This window comes from Cornus florida, unplaced genomic scaffold (genome assembly GCF_030987335.1).
Source record: "Cornus florida cultivar Cherokee Brave unplaced genomic scaffold, ASM3098733v1 CherokeeBrave_3.0.0_Hap2_Chr09, whole genome shotgun sequence".
NCBI classification, from domain to species: domain Eukaryota; kingdom Viridiplantae; phylum Streptophyta; class Magnoliopsida; order Cornales; family Cornaceae; genus Cornus; species Cornus florida.
In genome coordinates this window covers 78865366-78877945 of record NW_026775579.1, presented here as the reverse complement: position 1 = coordinate 78877945, position 12580 = coordinate 78865366, and the positions used below count along the sequence as shown (strand labels likewise).

Sequence of the window (12580 nt, the reverse complement as noted above, 5' to 3'; positions counted from 1 at the left end):
CTCTAATAAGGAAAGTAAATATATTACAATAATATTTCTTAATAGACCTGAGCATGAACGACCCAACGGTAGTGACCAAATCGGACAGTGAAAAAATACGCAGTTGTAGCTCCATCAATGTGAAAACCAGCGAAGATGGTGAAGCGAACTAAGTTGCGTGATGACCGACGACTGATTTGCCAACGGTGAGGATCTGAATTTCGAGGTCGGCGGTGATGTACGACATTGAGCCAGCGATTTAAGTGGAGGTGGCGCTGCACGGCGATGATCACGATTTGGTCAGTGACGATTTGGGCTTGTACAAACAGTGTATATATATATATATACACTATATAGGGGCCTTTTTGTCATTTAGGATTATATATATTTTGTATTAAAAAATTGAGGGTAAAAATGTTAATTCGCATGTGTCAGAGGCCAAAAAGTAAATTGGGGTGTAAGTGAAAGTTAAAACCAAAATCTTCATCTAGCTGAAATATGACCTAACCTAAGGGGGTGTCTGTTTAATTTACCCTAGTTAAATCCTTCAACATGCCCTCTCATGTGGGGGCCTTCTTTTGGTCAACACACGTGAAGTTTGAATACAGAACTTTGCATATTCTGATACTATGTTACAACCACCTACAACTTAAGTTATTATATAGGGTGTAACTTTAATAGTTAAATCCTTCAATAGACATGTTTAGTTAAATGTGTCATGTCAACTCGTTTAATAAATTCCAACATATTTACAAAAATACAATTATTTTTGTTAATGCATTGTATTATTACGAAAACCAAGTTAATTAGTTGTGTAATTTATTAAGATTAAATGGAAGCTTTTAAATTTTCATTCAATATTTTAATTTTCTTTGTTATATTTGCATATTATAATTAAGAAAAATACTAAATAGATAATTAAATGGGTCGTGTAGTGCCACAAGTTACAACATCTAATTAATATTAAATAAATAGGATACACATGTTTTATATGTTTAATAAATAAGTATGGCTACTTGGTAGGCGCTAAACGTTATACATTTTAACCCCTTTACTTATATTTTTTATTCTCTTAATAATAGTTTATTTGTGATTTTTCATTATTTTATTGTTTTTATTTATTTCAGAACTTTAATTGTAAAATCAGCTAAAATGGGTGATTCTGAGCTTTAAAAGATGGCATTCCGTGGGACCGAGCAATGTTGAAGATCCAAGTCTAATTATACTTAGAAAATAGTCCAAAAGAAGCCACAAGTTGATGAGAATGGAAAGAAGAAGAAAAGGAAAAACCTTTCTCCAAAAAAGAAGCCTTTGCCAAAGTTGGTAACTTGAACCCGTTTTAATAATCTGGCTGTATCTCTCTCCACAAGTTACAACATCCAATTTTGACAAGGTAAACAACTAAATTCTCGCGTAGGTTGAAAGGAAATTCGAAGAGTTACAATTTTATATTTCACGAAGATTCCATAAAACAACTGTTTACCTTGTCAAAATTGGGCTAGAAGTCTGTACGAATTTTGGAGTCCTTATTTGACAGAATTTCTATGTATGTCTTCTATATGAAAAAAAAGGGAACTTTAGGGCTAATCTTTTATTATTTAAAGGGAGTCATCTACAGCATTGAAGCATTATCATACAAAGGAGCTTGAGGCTGAGATCAGAGGAAAAACATTTAGAAGAAAGAAGAGATCGATCCATGGCGGTGAAAATGTCTTCCTCAACTATGAAGAATTCCACTTCAGTCATGCTTGGCTAAACGCTTTGCTAGGGTTGTGATGTAGCCTTAGCTTAGCACACTGGTTTGATTGTATTTATTTATTGGAGACACTGGTTTGATTATATTTATTTATTGGAGAACAATTTTTATCATGCATGATTGTGTAATCTATAGTATTTTTAATTGACTTTTCAATAAGAATCGATTTTAGAGTTTTAATTCAATTACAAATATTTTTTTATCTTGTCTTAGATATTTTAATTTTGTGATTGAACACAACTCATTCACTTCTTGTAGTTGTGAATAAGATGATTACACAATGGTATTTCTCTGAATATGATGTTAGAGATTTGATAGATTAAGCCTAGAAAAGATAGACCACACTACACCCTAGAGTAAAGTAGTTAGGTAGATGGTTTATACCAATCGAAGATAGTCTATACTTAGTTTTGAATTATATTATTTTCTAGCTGAATTAATATGTGCTTGTAACCATGATTAATCCCCTATGCATGTTATATGATATATCTCCAATAAATTAATGCAATTGACTGGTGGTGCGACGTTAATGGTGAAATCATTCCCCTAGTCCTTTCTCTCTATTTTCTCCATCATATTTAATCATTGTTCTTATTTTATTTTTCTACTTAATTAATTTAAAATAAATCATCACAATCTGATTATCCTATTTTTAAGCTAATTTGGAATTTAAGAAATCTGTTGATAAACTTATTTTACACAAGTCCCTTGGGTACGACACCCTTACAAGTAAACCCTATCTGTAAAGATTCGTGCACTTGAGAGTGGTGCATATAAATCTCACAAAACTTCTGTTCTACTGGTAAGAATGGCTATGAAATAGGGAGGAAGATTACATTGTCACGACCCACTATAAATTTTTAAAAGTTTTGTAATTCACAATTTTGGAAAAACAAACTTGATTTTTTTTCCACCTGCATGCATGGCAGGGAAGGGAATTATCGTGGAGAACTTACCAATTCAAGTCAGCAAAAAGGTAGACTGTCAATTTTGATATTCTTGTTAGATTTTTCTTCCTCGAATATTCATAGTTACTAAATTGCAGAAGAAAGCTCAGTAGTTTAAGGGCCATGTAATGTAGATGAAGGGAATGTTACTCCATTATCTGCTGAAAAAGTGAGCGCTGCTGTCAAAACCGGACTTTCTGCTGCAGCAACAAAGGCAAAATTGTTCGCGGATCATGAAGAACGTGAAATTCAAAGGCTATCTGCTAATATTAGAAATCACCAGGTATACTTTTCTGATGTTCTTATTCTTTGGAATGTTTTGAATTGAAACTTTTGCCTTCTTCCAATAATTAAAGGTCTTTATTGACAAGTTGTCAACTTTCAAGTTCATTTATTTTGGTTTCCACTAGTTTATCTGCATATAAGAAACTTGAGAAACATGCAAAATTTTCTTCATTTTTTTTTCCCTGTTTTGATTGAGAGAAAGGCAATTTGATCTGCCTGCTCCATGTTCGAGGTTTAAGGTTCCTTACTAAAAAGTTGATTGGCTTTTAAATTTTCCCAAACAAAGTATTAGTGAGTTCTCAACATATGTGTGTGTGTGTGTTTTGTTAATTTATGTTTTTAGTTTAAATTAGATATTTTCTTTACCCGAAACTTGTACCAAAAAGTCACATTCTTAATTTTTTTCTTTTCTTTTCCATTTTCCTTTTTGAGTCCAGCTTGATTGGATTGGTTGGACCATCTGACCAGCAAACGGTTACCTTTGTGATTTTTTTTAGGTTCAAGTGGTGATGTAAAGTGGTTTAGGAGCTATTGGATATGGGAAAGAGTGGATATGTACAGATAATGCCATGTGCAAGGAACTTAGAATAATCTAATTCTCAGTCGATGATTTTAATATTTATTCCGTTCGCCACGAAAATACTTCTTTCCATGAAGCTAATCATTCTTCTCCTAGGGTGCAGGTGAGTTAGGATGTGCTGAGAAGCATCAGTTCTAATTCTCAGTTGAGTGAGTTTTCACTTATATCTCTTCTTGTTCTCTCATACTGGACCCTGCTAAGTTGATTCATAGTCATATGTAACCTCACTTGATGGTCATTCAACTTGTTCCAATGAGCAAAGTTACTATTTTTCTAGATGATAGATAGTTGTTCATGGTAGGGTTATGATTGTAATGCACATAAAGTGCTGTAAATTTAATTCACTTGTCACATATTGAGATAATTACACATAGAATTGGTCATACAGTTTTGCCTTTAAGCATCGTTATCGTGTTATTCTCACTGAGTCTGCATGATGCACGTGAATTGTAATTAGTAATTATCGTGTGTTCGGTGATGGATTATGGAGTGTTATAATTTAGAGGTCAGACATGCAACACGAGTTTGAATATGATCTGGGCCATATGATTCGGCCTAGGAAGATCTCGGTCGTCAATCAATCAATGGCTCATATTGGCCCCCATCAGTTTGAAGCTTAGGTCAATGGAATGTATTGATAAATTAGGTCTGTAGAATCATGACCTGAGGTCAGAATGAATAGATACTAATTTATACAATCAAATAGATTATGTTACATAAAAAAGTGTTCGACATTCATCTAAAATGTCGAATAAATAAAATAAAATTTCCTATGAATTTCCATCTAACTGCTGTTACCTTCATTATAAATAGTTTTGACCATGTATTAAACATGCACCTAGTACAACCTAAAAATGAAGCTCTTTTGCCAACATGTTGATTCTTTTATACCCTACAGACATGTTAGGGACATAGAGCTTCATGCCATGGACCAAAACTTTCATAGAGTACACTTCATTTGAGCATCCCTATTCAGGCAGTGGGATGTCAGCCAAATCCTCCCTAAAAGGAACACGGTCCAACCCCGGCAAAACCGCGGAGTTTCCATGCCCGTCCTCCATGATCGTCTGGGCATTAGGGTTCTCAAGCTTCGTCGTCTCAACCCATGTCTCGACCTTGTCTTTGCGAAACATCAGATATATAACCGAAGAAATATAGATGGCCATTAGGGGGAACACTACCATTCCGACAAGCACATTTGCAACTTTTGGTAAATTGTTGTGAATTAGCCAGTTTATGAAGCCTGTGGTCAGGTAATATATGTTTATGCCAATGATTCCCAACCCTAGTAGCCATGAGAACACAATGATCTGCATTCATGACCTTAAAATGGTTAGTAATGTGAAAATTTTACATTTTAATTTCAGTACATGAAGCTTAAATTAGCTTTATTTCTTTTTTAATTATATATATATATATATATGTCTTACGTATATTGAGTTCTTGTGTGGTCCCATCTTGGTGGCACTACTACTGAATTTAAGGAGAGGAATGAGAGCAAATGGAAGTTCAAAAGAAAGTATCATCTGCAAAATCAAAGACAACAAAAATAATTTACTCAAATTGCAATAATAATTATAAGATAGACATATATATTAATAAAAATGTATTCCAAAAATAATTCACTCAAATTGTATTACTAATAATAAAAAAAAATATTAATAAAAAATGTAGTCCATGAATTACTAACCGAAGCAATTATGATTAGCCGTCCAGCACCCTGAGGCCCACCTATAATTGCCACAATGAGACTAGGTGTAATGGCGATGCACCTAGTCAGAAGGTTCCTCTTCCATTTTCTCATCTTGAGGTCCAAAAAACCCTAAAAATTGCACCCCAATTTAATATAACATAATTACAATATTTTCACGCATATATATATATATATATATATATATATATATATGTACATCTATATCTATATAGAATTATAACCTGCATGATATATTGTCCAGCATAAGTTCCTGTAATTGTGGAACTTTGGCCCGAGGCTAATAGTGCTATGGCATATACAGTCGAGCTTGATTTTCCGAGCACATTCTGCAGATGAATGGAAAATTATGTTAAATTATTATTCCGAGTTTAATTACGTACTTAGATTTTTAATTCGGGTTTTAAAGTGGTTTATACCTTGAGAAGGAAAGCAGCAGAGTTAAGGGTGAGATCGTTGCACCGGCTCGAGTTCTCCACTGAGATATTCTTAGCCGAGCAAACAGAGCCGGATACAGAAATCACTGAGACATTGATTAAAAATGCTACGAAAAGAGCAAATCCACTCTCTATCAAGAAGTATCGACATGCATCCTGCAAAATATGAAGAGATACATGAGTAAATTTTGTGAACATGTGTGTGTATACACACACATAGGATGTTGTTAGGGGAATATGTTAAGTAGTTTTTTAAGTACTAGTATTAAATATTTCTCTAATAATCATTGTTAAGTTTTTGAAATTATCTCTTCTTCCCAAACATTTACAGTTCAATGTTTTTGTTTACATATTTACTTATAATATTCTGGATTATAATTTTTGAATTAAAATATAAAATATATAAAAGAAATATAAGTGAGATGGTAAAATTTTCTTCGTTAACAAGTGGCCTTTGGGCTCCATGCGCTGACCGGATTGTTCCCATTTGTGTTTGGGTTGTCACCTTTGGGCTTGCCTCCTTTTGGATTGCTTTTGTATTCTTCCTTTGGGCTTTTCTTGAGCCTTCTTTTGTGGCTGTACAATCTTATTTTCTATAAATTCAATTTACATTTCAAAAAAAAAAAATAAATAAATAAATAAATAAATAAATTGGTGGCCTTAGCAAAAGCCAAAGTTACAAATAAGAAGGTTTAATAAATTAATTATGATCTAACAAATGATTGTTCAATTTTGTGGTACTTTATTTATTTATTTAATACTTTTTTTTTTTTTTAGCTTACCATTAACTAAAAAAAAAAAAAGTATTTATTAACATGAGTAAATTACACACACATATGCATGAATGTGTGTGTTTGCATGTGTCTCAGTGTCTGAATCTCTCTGTACCCATAACATTTATGTTTGAAATAATGCATAAAATGTCTGGATATATATGAATTAAAGTTTCTGTACACACATGTAGCATTTATGAAATTTGTTGAAAAATAAAATAAAATAAAATTATATCATGTATATATAAACATTTGTATATCTATGTAAATATGTAGCACATATATATATATATGTAATCTAGATGTATTTCCTATGGTTTGGCTTACATTGATGCCCCGCACAGAGTTGGGAATCTTCCTAGAGAGTACAAGAGCCGAGTGGAGAAAAAGGTTATGTCTGTTGAAAATAATCCAGAAAAAAGAAAAAAAAATGAATTGTTAGTAACAATTAAGCACATAATGTATATAAAAAACTACTATAAAAAATGACATGTTGATGAGCGTGTTCGTGTTTATGGAACCAGGATCCTCCTCTATGTTATTTTTCTTCTGTGTCAATTGTGTGCCGAATTCAACAATTTTAAATCGTGAATGCAACAAGTAGTGTCGGATCCAGAAAATTTTGTGAGGGAGGCGGCCTTTTAATTTGTGAGGACAAACTTATATGGTGGGTTCATTTTTGTAATTTCAATAGGATTTTCTTCATAAATTTTAAAATGAAAAAAAAAAAAAATAGTAGGGGCAACTTCATAAATTATAAAAAATTTAAAGCATAAAATGCAAAAAAAAAAAAAAAAAAAAAAAAAAAAAAAGTCGGCAAATTGTAATTTTAGTGAGGGTATCTTCAAAAATTTTAAAAAGTTTGAAATATAAAATAAAAATACTAAAAATTTAGTGGGGGTATCCGCCCTCGCTGGTCCTATGTTGGGTTTGCCCCTAGCAACAAGTTAAAATTGACAATATGTTACATTTTGTGATGTAATTGCATTGTATTAGTGCACGGAATCCTTTAAATGGAAGGGGGATCCGAATTCTTGTTCATGAAGTAAAAAGTCGTATAAAAGAGATAAAAGATGAGATCATACGGCATAACAAGGGCACCGAGTAGAGCAATGGCGTCCCCGGTGGCACCTTGACCGGAAAGTTTAGGCACAAACATTCCCTTGAGCACATCAGCTGCCGGAGGTTTCACATAGCTCATTTCTCCAAAAAAACATCCCGCCATGACGAAAACCAACACCGCGATCAACATTTCTAGCTTCCTCACCTATTTTCATAATCAATTCTCAGCATACATATAATTGTAGCATAAAATGTGGAAATAATGCACAATAATTTGTAAACTTGTTAATCAAAGTGAAAAGGGTCAAAAGTTTCTTTATCTAGCTAGCAAGCTTTTTGGTTAGTATATATATATATATATATATGCACGTTCATACTAATTCCAGATTTTCTTTCAATTTCTCATGCTTTCCCAGGAACCAAACAATAATGGAATGGATGCAGCCTTGGAATAAAAATTTAGTGTAGGTAACAGCAACTACTACAGGACCACTTCAATAGTTGACCTAGGCAGTGTTTGTTATCTGCCACATTGATAAATGCTATATATGGATATGAGTGTGGTGTGGTCACGTGCGTGTGTCTCAAATTTTAGGGACCATGTGTGACATGCACTTTTAATTCAAGTCTCGGACGAACCCAGTGTTGTGCGTAGGTTTCGAAAAGTCAAATTGGTCGGATCAAGCTCCGATTCACAGTTTATTTGCTTTAGAGTCGGGTTATACTCGGAACTGAACCGGGTTAAACTTATATATATTTTTAATTTGCCTAGGTTTTAATTATATTGCTATTACATACCGAGTATAATAAAGGTTCATTTGAGTTGGACTTGAGTTGTCAAAAACTTTAACCACGGCCACTGAAGACCCTAGAGAATTATACGAGTGGAGCGATCTTGAACAATGATATATAGTGGGATATAAAGAAAAAATGAGTGGGGATATTTTTAAAATTTTCACAAACTGTATGGATAATTTTTTAATTAAAGAAAGTTTAAGTGGGGACAGTTGCCCGCACTGAACCCTTATTGGGTCCGTGCCCGGTCACGACTAACGTTGAACTGAAATCGAGTTGAGAAAATTTAATACAAGTTTAACTTATTTTAAGACCTTCATTTGGTTGACTAACACTTCTTCAATAAAGACAGGCCATGCAAATAATGTTAGACTCTAATTACTACGTGGTTACGATTATTTTGTCAATGTCACAAATGTAGCTATTATTAGAAAAGATCAAAATTCTGTTCAATTCTTTTCTTTTTTTCAGGCAAGAATGTCCCGTATCCTAAATACGAAAAGCAATTTAATCACGAGAATAATATAACACTTATAATGTGAGCGGAGTATGGGATGTGATGAGAGGATTTATTTGCTAGGGTTTGTTTGGTTAATACTTTTATTTTGTATTTTTTACTTTTGTTAGTGTACTGTAATAAAGTAAAAGTACGAAACATGTTTGGTAATGTTTATTGTCATTTGAATAGTACTAAAGCGTTTCCAAAATTGAGGCCAAAATCACAAGCATCAAAATGATGCTTTTGTTTGCTTCCGTGCGGTAGCAAAATATTGTTCAAAAAAAAAAAAAAAAAAAAAAAACCTTTTCTAAATTTACATTTTTAACTAATCATTCAAATTTTCAAACTTGCAACACTTTTTACTAAACATGCTATCATGTTTTTGTTTTTAAAAATTTTGCAACAAATTTACATTACCAAATAAATTTCGAAATAGTATTAAACACACCTTAAAGCAGAAACATTATTTTTATTTCAAAACAAAATAAAAGCACAAAATAATTATAATTACCAAACGAGTCCTAAACGATTTTAAACAAACACGAGACTAGCATCTAAAAAGAGAGACAGACAAAAAATGATAGTTTTGTCCCAAACATGCCTCGTTCACATACAACCGATGCATTTGAAAAGAATTTGGTTGGTTCAGAAATTGGAATGCGTTTTACAATGTATTTGTTTTATTGGCGGATCCAGGATTGCTGATTGGGATGGATTAATTTAGGATTGGACTAATTTTGGGTGGGTTAAATTTTTTTTTTTTTGGACTGGACTGAAAGTAGTATAATAAAAACAAAAAAAAAAAAAAAAATTTGGGATGCGCTAAAGCCCACCCCTCCCTCCGCCCTCTACTGACTCATAAGATAAATTAAAAGAAAACGCAAACAGAAGCAGATAAATATATAAGCATCATCTGACATAAATGTGACCAGGTGATGGTAATTTGTTGTCATTGTTGACTAATAAAAACACAATTGTAGGAGAATTTAAATAATAGACAGGAAAGAAAATGTTGTCCATTGTATAAGAAGAGACATGCACAAGATGACAAATGACCAATTGATCCGTGTATGAGAAATTTGTCAACAAGAGAGTATTGAAAAATGATGAGCACTTTTACCTAAAAAAACAAATGATGAGCACTGCGTACAGAAACAAATATGTAAATTTAATATTTAAAACAACAGCTACGAGACTATGTAGATTACCAATTGTTCTATTAAAAAAAATTGTTAAAAAATACTGACAATGATAACATATCAATTTTTTTTATGAAATAAATTAAAATTACTACAATGAAAGGTGAATATCGAGGAATAGAATCAAAGAAAGCTAATTTTCCTAAGAAAAATTGACTATATCACTTTTAAAATCGACCATAGTCTTTTAATTCCAATATTATATTTGTGTTTTCTTTTAATTATTTAATTATTAATGTGTCATCCATATACAGTCATTGGCTGCACCACTCTACCTTTTATCCTTATATTTGTGTTTTCTTTTAATTATTTAATTATTAATGTGTCATCCATATACAATCATTGGCTGCACCACTCTACCTTTTATCCTTATATTTGTGTTTTCTTTTAATTATTTAATTATTAACGTGTCATCCATACATGCACCACTCTACCTTTTATTCTTATCCACCCGTGCTTAACGTATTAAGGTAGGGTCATGTGGATTGTTTACATGGTCCAACGAATCACAATTCGTTATGTAAATAAATGTGTTCTTTAATTTTTTTTTTTATATCAAATTATGATTGATCATACGTATAGACCATATATATAATAATTTCTCGGGACTGAGAAAATATTATTTTGTTTTCACTTTTCATTCTTGCCCATCAGATTAATTCGTATGCATGAAAGCATATATTTTAGTATTTAAAAAGGTATAAATTAATAAATTTGCAAAAAAAATTGAAAGGTGGCTTTGTAATATTATTGAAAAAGCAAGCGTATATATATATTATATGTATATATAAATATTAAAATTACCCCATATTTCTGCAGGCCAAGAAGTACAAGAGTGCTGAAACCAGTAGAGAGAACTCCAGCCCAAACTGGGACATGGAACAGTATATTCAGTGCAAAAGCTGTCCCAATCACTGCAACATATATATACATAATTACAAATGTTATGATTCTTATGAAGGTTCTCTTATATATATATATAAATATATATATAGACACACACACACATAGTTATATCAGATGGAAAAGAATAGTAGTTTGACTATATAGTTTAGAGGCGGCCATGCCTTCAGGTATATCGGCCGCTATGACGGCGAGCTCTGCCAGCAACCATAGGCAATACTTTACATATTTTGGGTACTCCGCCTTGCATAATTCTGATAGGTGTTTCCCTGCAAATCAAGTAACAAAAATACAAATTTTAACAAAAATCATAAATATGTATAATGCTGACAAATATATATCTATACATATATATTTATATATATATATATGGAGACAAATGTAGTTTATTATTTTTTGTTTGATTTAGCTGAAGATTGTTTGTATCATACCGGTGCTTACACCAAGATTTGCTGCGAGTGACTGAATAATGAGAGCGAAGATCAATCCAATAAGGATTACCCATAGTAGCTGATTTTATAAAAATGACATGGGTATTGATTAGTTTCTCATCTCTTGCATGCAATTTTTTGAATTTATGACCTTAATCTTAATATATATATATGTGTGTGTGTGTGTGTGTGTGTGTGTGTGTGTATGTATACCTCAAATCCATGGTTAGCTCCTGCTTGCAAATCAGTTTCCACTGTAACGTAGTCATTATCAAATATTAATATATATGAAGTTAACAATTAGATAATTGATTAAGAACAAATAGAAGTTACCCAAGAAATTAAATTGAGAAAAAGAACAGTTATATACATATATGTATATATATATTGTGAGAGAGAGTACTTACAGTTCCCTGGATCAAGATAAGCCAATGAAACAAGGAAACCAGGGCCTACATATGATAGGAATTTTCTCCATCCAGGTTTCTGATCATGCATGCATGAAAATTTTCAGATGTTGAACATATATATATATATATTTTGAAAATATATACACACACATATATATGTGGTTAGAATATGAAATTATGGATGACATGAAAGAGATAGGGACACCTGCTGGTACTTTTGATCCTCGTGATCATGGTACTGATCTTTGTTGTTTTTGGTACTAGCAGTAATGGATGGTGGGGTTTGACTCTGATCCATATCAACGGCTATGATGCGGTTAGTACTTCCTCCAGAAGGTTGCTAGCTCTTGAAGCTGCACTGTGTACTGCTCGTCTCTCTGTGTGTGTGTAAGTGTGTGTGTTTACACAATTGAGTTGTGTTTAGCACACTTGTGTCTTGTATTTATAGACAGTGTGCAGGTGTAATGTGTTTGAAGACACACTTGTTTTTTTTTTTTTTTTCTTTCTTTTTTCTGTAAATTGAAGACACACTTGTTTGGTCATGAAAATGAATGAAGACAGCTCAGGATTCCAACCCCCTTGTACCAAAATGGCTTACGTTTATAGTAAGACAAGTCGTGGTCTACCGCGCGCCAAACAAGACATACTTTCGTGTAATGACGTAGTAACATAAATCGTTGCATCAATTTTAATAATTCATGAAGATTTTTTTGTTTCTGAATTTTGGCTTTTTTTTTTTTTTTTTTTTTTTTTTTTTTCTTTTGTCGGGGAAAATACTCACACACTTTACTTTCCCCTTCCAAGAAAAAGAAG

The 12580-nt window shown here is 32.4% G+C and overlaps 1 protein-coding gene across 1 annotated transcript; it reads right to left on the bottom strand.

The window, feature by feature from the left end:
• Window positions 1-4243: 4243 nt before the first annotated feature.
• Window positions 4244-12580, bottom strand: LOC132273367 (metal transporter Nramp7.2-like). Its single transcript, XM_059774328.1, has 13 exons — window positions 11973-12580; window positions 11765-11843; window positions 11571-11611; window positions 11358-11436; window positions 11091-11195; window positions 10828-10937; window positions 7554-7735; window positions 6796-6865; window positions 5678-5851; window positions 5483-5587; window positions 5238-5369; window positions 4978-5073; window positions 4244-4857 (listed from the first exon to the last, which is right to left on the bottom strand). Exons 1-13 carry the CDS (start codon window positions 12063-12065, stop codon window positions 4516-4518), a joined length of 1608 nt encoding a protein of 535 aa, XP_059630311.1. The 5' UTR covers window positions 12066-12580; the 3' UTR covers window positions 4244-4515.